Below are 16,996 nucleotides of genomic sequence, written 5' to 3'. Positions count from 1 at the left end.
AGGAAAACTCAGCAAAAGATTTTGGGATATGAAACCACTGTGTACACAAATTATATAAAAAAGGCTAATATCTGGGGGATAGCATGTGTAGCAGTATGTGAGTGTGCGTTCTTAAATATTATGTGGCTATATATTTGTATAAAGCGGTTTATTACAATGAGAGTGCTTATATACACTTAGGGTCTAATGACCTACAAAAAAGAATAAAGACCTGGTCTGTTTTGTAATTACACAAGCCCAAAAAGTCTTTTTATGCTTTTTTTCCTGTGGTAACTCTAAAACTCTTTGACGTATTCTTTTCCTCCTCCTTGCGGGGCTGAGAAGCTTATGTGATACAAGTTAAAATTCAAAGGTCATTTTTATCTTTAGGTAATAAACTTCAGAAAATGACTCATCCTTTGATAACTGTGTGAATGAAAGTTTATAACTGCAATACTGCATCTCCTTTAGAGGTAGTAGTAAATCTAGAAGCAAATGTATACACAGTCAAAGCTGTTTCTCAAAAACTTTTGTGACAAGATTCATTGAAAACTGGAGCTAACATCAATCTCTTAGCTGTCATATCAGACATTGCTTTCATGCTGTTTTTTTAGGTGCTGAAATGCAGCGATGCTAAGTTTATGTTTGTACCTAATTATCTGAAAAGCAATCAAAACAAATGATTAAACATTGAGAGCTTTTATTTTGAGGTTATTGGGTTTGGGTCGGGTTTTTCTGTTTGTTTGCTTGTTTTAGAAAATCCAGCGTTTTGCGCAGGGAGGACTAATTCAGATTTGAGAACCGCTAACACTTTATTACTGAGTGACTGGCACAGAGCAGAATTTCTGTCTGTCACTTGCTTATTTTGTCATACAGGGATTCGTGACTCCTGTATTAGCTATTATCAAATAAAATGTTGTGTCACTTCGGAAAGGCTTTATTTCACGTCATCAGGCAGAGACACCCAGCCAGTATAAATTAGAATAACTCAGCCGAAGCCCATGAAGCTGTGCTGTCCGAATATCTGGCTTGCAGCCTGCAAAGGACCAGCTCTGTTGTCTTTTTTCTCGTGGGAAGGGCGCTCCCTCGCTGTCTCTCTCACACTCGCCCACACCCGCGCACACACACCCCTTTCTAAGTTTGCCATGTCTCCTCCTCCCATTGTCTTGTGCAGTGGCAGCTTTTGTTCACATTATCTGTCACCCCTCATGTGTATGTACAAAATGCTTTATTGAGCCTGCGAAGCATCGGGGACGGCTCCCTCCTCATTTGCAGTTACACATTTCCAGAGGATGCATTGAGCGGCCAAGGGTCATGCACAGCCGGTGGCATTATTTAAATTCCCTTCCTCCACAAGATTATGCCATGGCAACAGAACTCGGTTCTGCTGACTGGAGGTGGGAAAAACGGAAGCTCTAGGATTAAGTCAATTTGTGTTAGAATAACTTAATTAGCAGCGAGCTGTACACATACCACAGCTAGTAGATAGTACGACTTGGGCAGCAGTGGGAAAAGGAGGGCAAGGACAATTCCGCATTGTCTGTGGTTAGAGAGCCCTCCCCTGAATTTGACAGCTCTTTCACTCTCTGCTGACATTGTCAGCAGCTACGTTTCACAACAGCATGAGAAAATGAAATGTAATTTGCCTGATACTAACCCTCTTTCGGATGATCCCGTAACTTAGCATCTGAGTTTGCTTTGAAATGTTTCTTGAACCAGAAAATAAGTCCCCTGAAGTTTCATTGAGAGTGGGACTAAATAACTCAAGCCTCATTCTGAATACCACCATTTTCTAATTGTCTTGCTTAAAAAGAAAAAAATCATAACCACTGGAAAGCGAGAGATGATTAAAATCAAGAGCTGTGCTGGAAGAAGGTTTTTAGAGCTCCAGCCTCACCTAATTTGCAATTCAAGAGATTTCATTCCCACTTTTATATAATAGGAGTGACAGCAACAGAGAGTGATGTACATAAAAAGAGAACCATGCAGTAATCTATGAAGCTGATATCACGCTAATAGGTAATTTTAGTCCAGCACCAACCCTGACCGCTGCTCTGCCAGTAAAGTCAGGCAAATTATAAACTGAAGCATTAAAACCAATCTTGGAAGTAAATGACAGCTCTGGTTTTACAGAGTCTGGAGGAGAAGAAAACCCACAACTCCTCAGTTTGGCATCTTACAAAGCAAACAGCCTCGAGCACCGTAGCAGACAGTAGGTTTCTAAAAGCCAGTTCCCCACAACACTGCTGCCTCTTTTCTCCATGTGAGAGAAGTGTTGCTTATTCCTCTTATAGCAGTATTTTGTGTTTGCTTTATTTAAGAGACTAGCACTGTTTTCCCAAAACCCAATAAAATGAAGCTAACCTTGAGAGCAAGGGTTTCTAAAATGGAAACAGTCTGTATCCTACTTTCAGCAGACCCCTCCAATGCTGTGGATCATGCTCCAGCTGCACAGCTTTCTGCATTTTGAAAAAAGCCAATGTTATTTCAAGGAAAAATGAGATGCTTAGTTCCAATTTGATGTGGCAGTTACTACAGCGTTGTGGGTTGGTGGTTTTTTTCAAATTTTAGGTTCCATACAGAGATGTCCTTGTTCTCAGCTTACACAGAGGAGAATGTTTAAAAATATCTCTTTACCTGAGTAGCTGAGTCTATTTCCTCTTTCCAAGGAGAGATTGGCAGCTAACTATAGAGAGGGACAGGTTCTCATGAAAACAAGAAAGTAAATGCGAGCAAGAAATGTGAACTTTTTCCAGAAGAATATTTTACAGTTTAGTTTGGCCACCGGTTTGTGAAGGGAAGAATGATTTCTGGGAGTAGTTTTGTGGCTGTCAGCCTTTTGCCTACCATATTGTCAATCAAATTATTACAGCTGAGGTTAGACACATGATTAAAAAAAAAAAAAGAAAAGGAGAAAGAAGCATTAACCTCTTTTTAACCCTGAATGGCTAAATGTGGCACAGTGACTACTACCCAAGGAATCTGGCAAAGACTGCCTAAGAGCTATTGCAGCTGATTTCTGGATACACAAAAACATCTGCATGCTAGATCGTGGCATCTGATGTAGGACCTATAGAGCAGAAATTATATGAGGTTCATCTCTTTTCCAAAATCACAGTTGTTCAAATAATTGCTTTTGGGAAAAAATCTTGCTTTGAAGTTTTGTATCATTTTTCTTTTTTTCTTAATGGGAAGGAAAACAGTTTATATATGAAAGTGCTTTTCTGGGAGAAGCAGGCAATGCTGCCAGTAATGTTCCCTGGGAAGACCTGTGATCTTTTTTTGAATGGATTATGGATTATCTTGTGATAGATAGCTCTCTTCGTAGAAAATGAACTGTCTGACTACTCCATTTGACTTTGCATTCATTTGCCTTTGTTTACAGGGACCATATTTATACTGTTGATATGGATGCATCACATACAGAAGAAATTTATTTTAGCAAAGTAAGTAGCTTTTATCATCATGCAGAAACCAAGGACACTAGAACAAACTTCAAATAAATAGGAAGATGACATTGTTTCAAACAACTTGCCAGCACTGCTGTAAAAACTGTAATAAGCAAGTTAGATGGCATTGCTAATCATATTTGGGGAAAGCTAGAATAGCAATCATGTCCTCTGTGAATTTCTGATAAGTGATTTAGCTGGGCTGATAAGCAATCTGTACTGAAATACAGTGAGGTCCCTGATGAAACATCTGTCAAACATCTATTCATTTGTATTCAGCAGTTTTCTATAACAGCTATACTATCCCAATTAAGTATACTGAAACTTTCATCATAAAAAGCAAGTGCTATTTACATATCTTTATGCACACAAATTTTATTCACTCATGCAAGTACTCACTAAATAAAATCTTGTAACATCGCTTTGTAGATGTATTCACGTTATCTCCATGGGAAGTTACATTCAAACTAAGAAGAGCTTTTGTCTGTATCACCATATTGTATATTAACATAAGCATACTAGAAATAATCTCCCCTCGGTTCCTTTGCATTGCATTCACATTGTGTTATACGTGCTGAACACAGCCTTGGTCCAGCAGAAGACCATCTGAATTTGGGCACTGGATGAATTCCACTGCAGGAAGGGAGGGAGTTTCATTATAACTATGAATGATTCTGAAAATGCGAAAAATAAAATCCAGGCTGGAATTTACCTGTGAATGTTCTGGAGTAAGAGTGTTAGCAGATGAAGTCAGCAATGTCATGACAGGTGGAGGTCTCTCTGAGCCTGCTAGCTGAATTGAAGTGATAAGAATTACCTGAAATTGATTTCTTTGCTAATTTAAAATGTCATCTTCGAGAATGCATATTTCATTTAGAATCCAGTTAGGGTTTATAGTCCATAAATGTTTATTGTGATTTGCAGAACAATATCCAAATAAAAGAAGAGAGCATCTAGTACTTTAAGAAAAGTGCACGTATTTTGGAAAGTTGACCTGTTGCTGAATTCCGTTGGTTTAGGCTTAAAAAAAAAAATAAAAGGGATAGGTTTCTAGTCTAATGAATAGACAGCAACACAAAATTAAGTGAATGCTCCACATCACTGATCTTTCATTGTTGTGGTGAATTAATCATGGAGAAAGGGTGCACAAAGCTTTCAATAAATACATGTTCAACAGCTAGTGTGCCCTAAGGGACTTCTGCTTCTGAAATCAAATGCAACAACCTCTGGGCTCTAATTGATTTCTTTCTTGATCCTTGCAGAAATTGACATGGAAATCTAGACAAGCTGATGTAGACACATGCAGAATGAAGGGAAAACATAAGGTAGGCAATTTTCATTTCTCCTGCATCTGCCACTTTAGTTTAGTTGCTTCACTATTATCTCAGGCTGCTGTCTGTGATGTGGAATGGATCATGCCATTCACTTCTTGCCAGTAATTGCTTTTTCCATCAACTTACTGAAGGCTTTAATTTGCAAAAATAGTTTACTTTTAATGTGATAAAACATTACGACAGGAGCCACAGCAATATCCTGAAATACTTAAAGCATTGAGGATTTCGGGTATAATGCTTAGAGTACTGATTTTGCTTACCATTGCCTCAAAAGCTAAGCGCTGCTGTCCATCCTCCCGCAGGAGTTTACTGGGAAGTTTGTGTAAAGCATCAGAAAGCATGAACGTGTACAGTCATAGGACTGTTTCTCACACCAGTTTTACCCTACTGTAACCTATGACTAGCACGGCGGTATCAAAATTAGATGCAGTCTTTGATTCTTTACACCTGCTTCCCCTTCTAGTTACAGATGCTTTATGCCCATACGTTGCATTGGCAATGCCACTGTCTTACGGCAGCATAGATGGGAAGTTGATCAGATTTTTCACTCCTGAGGAAAGAAACAGAATTCAAACAAAATTCACCTATGTCAACAATAGCAAAATCTGAGCTATAATATGAATATTGTATCTTTAGTTCTTTGTACCATTTTTAAGCCACTAGAATATAAATCAGTTGCGTTTTGCTCATTGTCAGTTAAACATAGTTGAAATAAAGCCCAGAATATCACAGTGACTACCAGCCAATTTCATTTTAGACCTGACAATGAAATATCATGGCATAAAAATAAAACCAGACACCCAAAATGCAGTAGCTGAAATACTTTTTATTATTTTTCTTCAGGATGAATGTCATAATTTTATTAAGGTTCTCCTAAAAAGAAATGAGGATACATTGTTTATCTGTGGAACAAATGCATTCAACCCTTCTTGCAGGAACTACAAGGTATGTGATCTGTTTGTGGGATTTCATTTATGCCTTCCCTGTCTTTCTGTTGGATTTATTGTGACTATGCTGGCAACAGCATGAGGTTGTCATTCAGCAGTGCATCATTTAACTCTGTAGCATTTGTCCTGACTTGTTTCAATGCTACAGAGCTCAGTGTTGATTGGATTTCTGAGGATTGCTAGGATTGATTACCTACTTCTTTGCAACTCCTGCACATCAGAGTTTATTGCCACTTTGCGTTGCCCTCCATAGGAGCAGAGTCCTTCAGATCCCTGCCTGGGGATATGGTCACTTCTCAGAAAGTTCCTCAGCTGGTCACTGATGTCCTCATCAAGCCATAGACTGATGCTGAGAGTTACGTCTGGATAGCACATTTTAAGTGTCTCTGTTGTGCTGTTCTCAGTCCCAAAGCCGATTCTCAAGACACTTGAGGGCTTAGCACAGCAAAACCTGGGAAGATTACTGCTGAGGACCCAGCAGGTACAGAAGCTTTGGAGATCCTATGTCATTGCTTGCTGTAAAAGTGACTGACAGCAGATCTCCCCAGAGAAAGGTACAGCAGGAGGGTGATGTATTCCTCACTAGCTGGGGATAAGCAACGCCAAAACATTATCTAGAGCAGTGTAGAAAACTTGCTGGTCCATGGATACTTGACATTAATTCCTTGACCCCGATTTCTTCCTTTGACATAGTGTGTCATCTGCATTTTAACAGGGCCCATTTATTCAAGTATTTCCCATTTTTTCAGGCTTGCACCAGTATAATTTGATATAACCCCCAACAGTGGATGTCTCTGGAGTAGCTTTGAAATGAATTCACTTAGGGCCTTGGTATCCAGACTCTGCTTTTCCAGGCACTGCTATGTCTCACAGATCATTTCTCATCCTTCTTCAGGAAAACGAAAATTCAGTTTTGCTAATGCTGCTTCTGTTAAAGTCACGGCACAATTCTCATTCATTTCATTGGGTTCAGAGTTATTGTAAAAAACAGAGTAAAGTCATTAACATCCAGGAAAACGACTTCCTTAGTGGTATTCTCTGTGGCTGCTGCTCTTCCTTGCTTTATCTGCAATGCTGCTTTACCTTGTTTAGCCACTGTGATGGCTATAGTCTAGGAAGCAAAGGAGAGAAGCTCAGTGGAGTCTTTCTTTTCGGTCTGTAGAGGAAGAACCAAATTTGAATAAAAACACAAGCCTGCATCACCGTGACTGTGTGGTACAGGTAGCTGCTCTGTTAACAGCCATTTCTTCTTTCCTTTCTTTCCTCGCGTATCGCTTCGAGCATGCAACGAAGCTTCTCGATCTCAGTGCTGTATTTAGTCTTCTAGCACAGTTTGTCATTTTTTTTAGCTCTCAATGCCATTAATGCGGCTAACAAATTTCAACCAGTCCCCTTGCTAGAAAGCTGTCTTTTAGTACAAACACAGATTTCCTTGGCATCGTGATGGGAGGGATATGAATGGCCCTCCTTGCCCTTAATGCAGGTGTTTCATTCCCTGTGATGCATGGCCCCTGCAGGCCGCTTCGCTTGTCGCTGAGCTGTGGGGGTTGGATAGTGATACCTCTGGGAGTCAGCAGAAGGTCTCTCCAACACCTGCCCTGCCTTTTCCTCCATGTATTTCTGCATTGTACAGAGAGAGCAGCAGAGATGCGCCAAACAGAAAGCGGGGCTGTCCCTCCACACTGCCCATGGAAGTGTGGGGCTCCGTGCAGGGAGAGTTGCTCAGGACTGTAACTCGTTTCCTCTTGCTATCACGTGAAATGCTTTTCAACCCCTGAGTAAACACAACTAATTCCCTTTCAGAGTGGATTTTGACAGAAAGGATACATGACAGAAAACAAATGATGAAATATCGTCCGCTGGAGGACTTGGGTGCTGTAACATATGAGCTAGAAGTTGATTGGAGTAGTTGATGGTGCTGAGTGGGTTATTTTTCATGCACTTTGAATTGTACTGTATATGATTTATACAGTATGAGCTGCTCAAGGTACTTGAATATGCTAGAAAGATTCTTATTCCCAAAATACGGTAGTATAAGAATCTTAAAGAGATAAGAGCTGTACCTTTCCCCCATTGCTCACTAAACCCTCTTGAACTTAGCGTAAAGTTGATCTGTATATTTGTATCATTATCAGTGCCCGGGGTGAATTTATTTCCCAGGAGTTACACTTAAGCCTCAGATTTTACAATTCCTGCACAGATTAATTCTTGCCTGATGGTAAGAGGATTTCTCCGTGACACAGACTCAACTGATGCAGTAAGACTTGGAGAGCATCCTTCTAAGTATGCAAATCAAGGAAGAGAGCACCACTGTTGAGACTAGAGCAGAAGGATCTCCGGACTTTAAGGAGAAAAATGCACACACAGATAATTGTCCTAGTGTTGTTTCTTCTGACTACTGTGGCTTGCAGCCTTTTCTATGCATAAGAGCGCTTCTGTTGGTTCACTGTTGAGGATAAATTTTGAATCCCTGCCAGAACCACAGACCACATAGCCTGCTAGAGTTCAACAGGAAGCTTGTGTACAGATAAAATATAGACTGAAGACTTTTGTAAAATGTGTCGGGGTAAGAGTGATTAGCTCCAAAAGAATGCCTGACTTATTGGATGCGGTCTCTTCAGGCTGATTTTATTTAACACCGTGATTTTTGTTAGGTTTTTAGTTCATAGTCAGGAGCACAGTTAGAGAAAGGACCTTCCTCCCTACCCAGAAAAGAAGAAACAATGTCATAAGCCTCACGCTGGGTAAGAAGTTTTGTTTCTTTATCTGAGGAGCTCCCTTTCGTTTTTCAGATGGATACCCTGGAGTTCCTGGGAGATGAATTCAGTGGAATGGCCAGGTGCCCATATGATGCAAAGCATGCCAACGTTGCATTGTTTGCAGGTAAAGTGATGGAGATAAACCTTGTGCTTTCTGTCCTGCAGCCCAGGCTTGCCATATTGCTATGTCTCTTGAGTCCAGAATGCCAAAATCTAAAAGATGGCAAAGGGAGTGTATAATAACTAAAAACAGGGGGCATAAGGAAATCGCTAGCATGGAAGTCTTCCCTTCTTCGGGATTATCTTCACTATCATAGACATTGCCTGAAGCCTCAGTTTCCTGGTTCAATGTGTCAGTATTTCCTGGATTCATGATAATATGATGCCAGACCAGTGTGAGGCACCATTTCTGGCTGCATCCAGCTTCTGCGAAAGTCAAGGAAAGTCAAGGCTTGTGTGAACTTTAATGAGGAGCAGGCAGGATATGCTCTTCAACAACTCTAAGCTTAAGGTAACCTTCATAATGAAAGGAAGTTAGGGAACATGCTGTGATGTGCCCTTTTCTACATCTAGAAGGAAAGGGAAGGTGATTTTATTTTAAAGCAGAAAACATCTCAATGTGGTGTTAACCAGCTGTTGTAGACAAAGGGAAGAAAGAAGTGTGTTGGTTAACAATGATTGTGCATGCAGCAGAATACAGTTAACTCTGATTTCTACTACAATAGTTAAAAAAATGAGTGCATATTAATGGGGTCTATTTGGACTGTTGATTGTGTGGTATTTTTGTACATTTCTTCATGAATTCCTGATTAAATTGTTTCTTTATTGAACTTCTCTTAGTGTGAACCCTGATGATATTTTCTTAGATTTGGCTGTAAAATACGTGGTAAAGATAATACAGAAGTCACCCATGATAATGGCAGTCCTCTTCAGCAGGTGTCATGCTTGAAAGCAGAGTCTGTGTACTCACCTGGAAATACTTCAGCTATTCCTCTGAAGATTAAGAGTGTGCAAGTAATTCAGCTACTCTTAACTGAGTCTGAGGCCAAAGGGTTGTATTAAGCACTGCTGTGTTTGAGGTGGCATCATCTGCCTCACAAAGGAGGGATTTTATAGCAGTCTGCAATTTATTTATTGGGTTTTTTTATTCTTTATAGTTTAATTAAATGGGTCCTTTTGTTTCAAAAATAATGGTGATGAGGATGGTGGTAGTGTGTAATTTCTTAATTACAGTCGAAAGAACATAAAGTAGAAATTCCCTGATTGTAGCAGGTAATTCATAAAACATGGAAAGAGAGAGACACCTTCAGAGAAAGATTTATCCCATGTGTCTTGGATTCCATATCCTTAGGGTAATCTGAATGACCTTTAAGAAGGGCTGTTCTCACTGTACTGGCCAAGAAAGCGTTTATGACCAACTTAATGTAAACAGTTACCTTGCATGCAGCTGAAGTTTGGTAAGATGATTCTCACTCTGTCACTAAAGAAATCCTCGCATTATTTGAAAATAAAAAAAAAATATTTATAGAAATTATTATACTCTTTCATGATGATTCAGAATAAATTTAATACGGTTCAAATAAATTCTTGTAGAATATATCCTGTAAATCTGCTAGCTTCAGAAAATCGCTGTTTGATATGCCATATGTATTGATACCCATGATAACTTTTCAGAGTGAAAAGCAGTTTCAGAGCAGTTTGGGGCACTAATCCAGCTCATCTGAGTCTGTTGGGTGCACTTACATGAATATGGCTCTTTTTTCAGCCTGTAGCTATTACAGCTGATGTGTGAGAATTGTAATTGGTCACATGGTCTTCAGGAACTTGGCAGGAAAGAAAATAAATGTGTGATTGTATTAACATGAGTTCAGACATCCATATCTAAACAATTCAGCTTTTTATTCTATTTTAAAATTGGTTTTAGTATCTGCTTTTTTTGTAATTATTTTTTTCTGGTTTTGCTAAGAAAAAAAGACCATTTTTAAATAGCCAAATAATGATGGGAATTGTGGGCCTCAGAAAAAAGACTGCAGTCCTGCTAATAAAAAGCAGTCTGATTTTTAAATCCTGAGCTCAAATTAAACATTGCCTGTAAGTGCAATGAGGAGAGCTTGGGCAATAGAAGCCTCTCTGCTTTGTCCTGAGTATGTCCCTCAGTGCTGGTGCCTTCAAGGCCCAATACCGAGATAATTTCTGTGAAAAGGGATGTTGGTCATTCTGATTTTTATGTAGACACAACAGAGACACAAGTTGCCATCCTCCTGCCATGATGCTTGTGCTCCTACCAGACATCATGTTCCAAGATCTGTCTCACACATGAAAACAGCCCTGTGCAGTTACCATGACCTGCAAACAGATTAGACAACCAATATCATTTTAAAATGTTGTTGAGCTCATGCTTTTGCCTCCTGATAGTTTTGCATCTTTTGGTTGTCCTTGGGCTGCCATTTTGTAGACCCTTTCTTATCGCTTGTCCTCTGGTTCTCTAAGAGAAAGGAATACATAATTCATGTGGGAAATGCCTAAAATGCATTTTAGAGAAGAAACATAGATAGGCAATCCTCCTCCATCTCTTTGCATCTCTGTTTCGCCTGGGCTCCCTGCACACTATTTAATTTTTTGCTAGTGATCTTTGGCAGAGGAGAAGTGCTCTCAAAGGGAGAAATTTGCATAAGTGCCAATTAGCTAACAGTCCCTAAGACCTGTCTGGTTTGCCCTCCCACTTAAAACTAACAGTTCTGTTGCAGCTTCCCCATATTTATTTTGCTCATATATGTAGGCAGAATTTATGAGCACTGAACCAAAGACATGTGCAGGGAAATTGAATAGGGTAGTTCAGTATGACCTACCTAAACTGGAGAAGAATTGCTCCATAAGGTTTCTTCTCCCACAGCATCCCTCTGAAATTACTGTTCTGAAAGCTGGTGACTTGCTTGTTCAGTGCTCAGTCCCATTTACTTAACTGGATTTTTTTCAGTGTTCCTAAGGAGATTGTGATGATTTCATTTGCCCATCTCATTTGACTGAAGAGAGAAAGCAATTATATTATTTCTAATGCTCCTCCCCTCTTCTTTCCTTTCTCCCCAGAGGGAAAGCTGTATTCTGCCACAGTGACCGACTTCCTTGCAATAGATGCAGTCATATACCGGAGCCTTGGAGACAGCCCAACTCTGCGGACAGTTAAACATGACTCAAAGTGGTTGAAAGGTAGATAAACAAACAAACCGAAAAAAGCAGCATCTCTGATGAGAGTCTTGGATTCCTGACAGACCTCTCTGTCATTTCATTTCACCAACACTTTCTGGCAGAAAGAAGGAACTAAATTACAGCTCTTACTTAACACTGATCTGTATATCTCTTTCCCTCTTCTCCTGACCCCAAGTTACTGGACCTGACGGAAACTGTGAGCATGGTAGATCAGAATATATATTCCAGCGAGCTTTCCAAGCTGAAAGCCATCAGTTTACAGCTGTTGGATGTGAAGGCTGGAACTTGCAGGGCTCTGTGTGCTTGGGCTGTGTTTGAAAATACTCCTGCCCCAGGACTGTGTTAGGTATCGGTCAAGGCTTCACGAAGTGTAGAGGGTTGGTCCTGTAACATTAAGATTCATCAATGAAAATAAAATCATAGGAATATTGCACAAAGCCTTTCTTTTATGATTCTTAGGGACCGTACAGCTGCCATTGAATTAGGCAATTTCTGTGCTCTAAATGCCCTCATTGTTAAGATCGGTGCTGTTTAGCTTCACGTAGGCGTTATGAATAGTTAGCGTTTGGAGTGATTTTAACAGTGAGCAAAGCCATAGTTTGAAGTCTTTTTCTGCATGCAGAAATGTTTTGCCAGGTGTCGACTTTAGCTGTCCCACTTCGCTTGCTGCTACAGACACGTGTGGGCAGAAACAGTTAAATGGTTTGTTATTCCCTCCACACACAGCCTGTATGCCATAAAGAGCACTGCTTGGGCCCCTCAGGCGTACCATTATATATTGCCTCTTTACCTTTGCTGGTACTCCACGCAGGGCAGACCTATTAGTGGCAAACACTTAACTGCCTTGCAGTGGTGCTGCACAGACTTGTTCCCAGCTATCCTGTCCCCAGACAGTGATTCTTCTGCTGTGGTGATGTTGCTAGTTCTGAAAAGTGACCAAGTTTGCCTAATGTGGGCATTTCACCTTCGGATGTTTAGTGTGAATGTATTTGGCTTCTCTTTGCATGGTATATGCTGTACATGGTGCCGAAAGAGGATGTCTTCTTTTTTTTTTTTTTTTTTTCTAGAACCATACTTCGTCCAGGCAGTGGACTATGGCAATTACATTTACTTCTTCTTCCGGGAAATAGCAGTGGAGTACAACAGCATGGGAAAGGTAAGGGCAGAACATGGCCTTGAATGACTTTGTCAGATTCAGGAGGAGGAAAACATATGCTATTCTTGGACCGGTGCTGCTAGGAGTGACCTTGAAATGAGAACCATAAATCATGATGACAAGGTCATCATTTTGAGAAGATTCCTATCGCTCAAGCCAAAAGGTTGGTTGGAGTGAAACATTGCACTGTCTTAAAAGGAAACAGGGTGGTTTCTTACGGTGATGGTGTATGCTGGAATCTCTTTTCTCAAATCATAAAAAGCACAAGGCAAATGTAGTTAGTTCAGTGTAGTAGGTGATAGTTAAAAATGGATTCCAAAGCAGGGAGAAAGAAAGAAATCTGAATCGGAGTGCTGAGTAAACAGGGGCAGAAATTTTGTGCTCTGCCATTCTGCAAAGAATAATTAAACACTTTCTGTGTTTTTGCTAATTTCACAATACAATAGCTTTCTGACTAAGCAGTCAGAAAAGCTGACCAAGGTCACAAAGGTGGAGGGCAGGAATAAAAACCCAGCAAGATTTGCATAGTTTTTAAGTGCTGAAAACACAAGAGTCAGAGCAGGCAGCGTGGGTTGCAGGGATTGTGAATATAAAATGTGCTTTTGTTTGGGAAAATAGAAAGCTAAGCAGTCTGTATGGAAATGAGTTTTATATGGGTTGAGAACAGATCTCCTGGAGGATTTATGGCTGTATAGTAAATGCCACAGCCTTATCTTTTATAGCACACTCTTCCAAAGCTGAATTTTTCTCTGTTTCTTATTTGTTACAGATTATGGAAACGTGGGATTAAATTAAGCACCTTGCTGTGTTATTCCAAATGTTTTAAAAGCAGAATTCCAGTGAAGTCTTTAAGTTCAAATAGACATTTCATTTTCTCCCTTTTTTTTTTTTTTGCTCTACTCCTTCCAGGTAGTTTTCCCAAGGGTGGCTCAGGTTTGCAAAAATGACATGGGAGGATCTCAGAGAGTGCTGGAAAAACAGTGGACTTCCTTTCTCAAGGCTCGTTTGAACTGCTCAGTTCCTGGTGATTCACACTTCTACTTTAACATACTGCAGGCAGTTACAGATGTTATCCATTTCAATGGCCGGGATGTTGTTTTAGCAACCTTCTCCACTCCATATAATAGGTAATAGGCGCAATAACCTTTTACCTTCTATTTCCTTTATGTTTTGCCTTTCACTGCAGTTTCTTTTTACTTTATGAAGGTAGAACTGATTGCTCATACAATGTAATTATTATGTACCATGGGCTTCCTGATAGTTTGTGTTTCACTTTAAGATACCCTGGTATTGCTTACTGCATTTTATATCTGATAATTTAGAGCAGCTTTCAGCCGTTTACTGTCTGGACCCATTCCTTGGACTTACTTTTCTTTACATGGAAATAATTCAGACTGGCCACCGAGAAGTTTTGCAGCGTGTGACTTGCGGAATGTTATTCCAAAGAGAAAATACGATATTTTTTTTTCTCACAGAGAAAGGACTGGATCTGTCATGTTTCCATCTAAACCCCCAAAGAACCACTTTAGGACTCCTTCCCTTTATTTCATGCATCCCCACTGACTCTTGCATTTTCTCCTGGGAGAGCCAAGATCTTAAAGTGTCCTGCTGGCTGGGGAGGAGGGTCCCCAGAACACCTGTATTTCATTGTTCGCGTGGTTTTCCAAAACCATCTGTTCATCTGGAAAGAATTTATTACCATTACACATTATAACACGTTTCTCCAGAAGTTATTAGAAGAGTAACTGTATCTAATTATTGAGGTCTCCCAGAGAAGTTTAAAAAATAGTAGCTTTCTAATTAAAAAATATATTGCTGTTTCACAGAGTAACGTTTAAGCTGAAAGGGGAACTTTGTTACTGAAATTCATCTGGTTTTGCTGTACACTCACCACCTCTTGTCAAAGCCTGAGCTCAGTGAGGTCATGCACAGAACTGACTTCAAATGAGAGTAAGCCCAGGCCTGTAATGTATAATTGCTGCTTTTGACATTGAAACGATAGGAACTGCAATGGAATAATTATGCCACCAATAGGGAATACAGGCTTCAATTAAGATGATAACTTTTTATGCAAACTGGCTTAATGAAAACAAGTGAACAAACACAGATTTAGCGTCAGAAAATTGGCTGTATCTTGAGATTGTCTCAAAACTGAGATTGTTGTCCTGCTCTGCTAGTATTTCCTGTAGTGCGGCATGAATAACACTTTTCCTTAAACCTTGCATTTTAAAATCAAAGTACTTGGTGTTAAAATCAAGGTACGACTTTATAGGCCCCAGTTTTTGCCAGACGTTGAAGAGGACAGGGAGGTGCCTAGGTTTGGAGGCATCTCATTTGCAGACGTACCTCTGACGTAGACACATCTCTCATTCCTCCTCCACTGAGGAAAAGCTGCAACAAATATATTTGATCTCTGGAACAAAGCTTCCCCCTAGAGTGAGCTGGAAGAGATTCCCCAGTCTAACCTGAGGTCACCCCAGGGTAGGAGCTGGTGATGGGTTTTAGTCCAGTGGTTGGGAGATGGCTTGGCTGTGACCCACAGTACTCCGTCCTTACGGCTTTATCACACTGTGGACCTGCAAACTTCCATCCTCAAGAGTAAAGGAGCGATCCCTCCATCACTATGTAGTTATGTGTTGAACATAGTTCTCAGCGCTTTTAGATCAGTATAGCACACCTCAAGATTTTAGGGTTGTTTTTTCTTTAGGGCTTAATTCAGCTGAGTGCAAAATCTTCTACCAGGAGTGGGCCTTGAGGTGTCTTTTAGGGTGAGGTCCTGTGTGTGGCCAGATATACCCTTGACCAACTCTTACATCAACATACGTGGGGCTGCCCCCATTTAAAATTCTTGCTGTGTAGTATCACGTTAATATAGAGCTTTGAAGTTTCCTACCATATAAAAACACAATCTGTGGAGATCAAAGTAAGACTAATACTGTCTCCCTGCTTATTGTTTCCTTCAGGAATAAGCGTTTTGAAACCTTTTAATATTCAAACAGTTATTTTTCTATCAATTTATATACCTTTATGAGTTTAGTTTTATTCTTTGTTAACAGTATTATAGTTCTTACATTTTTTCTTTGGTGTATAATAACCTAAAAGCAAGATTGAAAGCCTCAGCCAGCTGGGTTCGTGCTATTTACCTGATAAAATCAAGCAGTGAAAGTCAGACACAAATACAGTAGTTCATGTGTAAAAAAAGGAAAGGCGGATAAATGAATAATTCATGCTTCCAAGTGACTGACCATGGGAAACCCCTAAGCCTTTCAGAAAGTATGTACGTAAGGATATAATTACGTTTAGACAATGTTATCGTGCAGTTACATGCAAATAATCAAAATGTTGAAATTTACAGCTTTATAATCTAAAAATAAAACTGAATTTGCTTCTATAAGCTCTTTACACCTCATTGAGTTAAGCAAATTCCTGAGCATAGTTAACTCCTTTCCGTTGGGAAAACTTGGTGGAAATCAGGCTGTGGGAGGATGGAGTAATAACGTGTAAATGCCAGGTCAATGGCACATTGCAGCATGCTCCCAGTTTGATCAGCACCAGCTTCTGAACTGCCTGCACTGTATTTCTGAGGCATGACGGGGACTGTGAGAATTAATACCGAGAGCTGTTGTGACTTACAAGAACTTAAGTTTCCAAATAATGGGCTCTGAATGAGACTGGCTATTAGTGCATCACCAGCAGTACCCAGAGTTTCCCAGATTCTTTCCCTTCTTCAAGATTATTGCAATTACTTCTTTCTATGGAGGCTTTGAAACTAATTGTGCTGGCAGGAGCTGTCTGCTGATTGGTGTATTTCAGGCTTTTCCACAGGACTGGCTTTTCCTGTCAATGCTCAGAGGTTACAGAGTTCAGGATTGGGTAGCCTGTGACAGGAAGACTTCTATACAGCATGTTTTTCACTCAAGATTTTATGCATAACTGCAGAATGAGTAACAATTTCTGGGAAATGTCACTTTGCAGCATCCCTGGCTCTGCAGTCTGTGCCTATGACATGCTTGACATCGCCAATGTATTTACTGGGAGATTCAAAGAACAAAAGTCTCCAGACTCCACATGGACACCAGTTCCTGACGAACGAGTGCCCAAGCCCAGGTATGTTTCATGTGTAGTGATACTGTTCTGTTCCTGTATGCAGAACAGGGCGGGGTGG

The 16,996-nt window shown here is 40.1% G+C and overlaps 1 protein-coding gene across 1 annotated transcript in view; it reads left to right on the top strand.

Moving 5' to 3' along the window:
• Positions 1 to 16,996, top strand: part of SEMA6A (semaphorin 6A) — a 113,899-nt gene that overhangs the window by 55,877 nt on the left and 41,026 nt on the right. Inside the window, exons 4-11 of the mRNA XM_082497617.1 lie at positions 3,365 to 3,425; positions 4,691 to 4,753; positions 5,606 to 5,707; positions 8,502 to 8,592; positions 11,556 to 11,675; positions 12,743 to 12,831; positions 13,741 to 13,958; positions 16,807 to 16,938. Of these exons, the coding sequence (XP_082353743.1) occupies positions 3,365 to 3,425; positions 4,691 to 4,753; positions 5,606 to 5,707; positions 8,502 to 8,592; positions 11,556 to 11,675; positions 12,743 to 12,831; positions 13,741 to 13,958; positions 16,807 to 16,938 (876 nt within the window). The remainder of the gene's footprint in view (positions 1 to 3,364; positions 3,426 to 4,690; positions 4,754 to 5,605; positions 5,708 to 8,501; positions 8,593 to 11,555; positions 11,676 to 12,742; positions 12,832 to 13,740; positions 13,959 to 16,806; positions 16,939 to 16,996) is intronic.

Source organism: Vanellus vanellus (genome assembly GCF_965231255.1).
Source record: "Vanellus vanellus genome assembly, chromosome: Z".
NCBI lineage: Eukaryota > Metazoa > Chordata > Aves > Charadriiformes > Charadriidae > Vanellus > Vanellus vanellus.
Note: the sequence above shows the minus strand (reverse complement) of the source record. Positions and strands in the feature narration are given on the sequence as shown.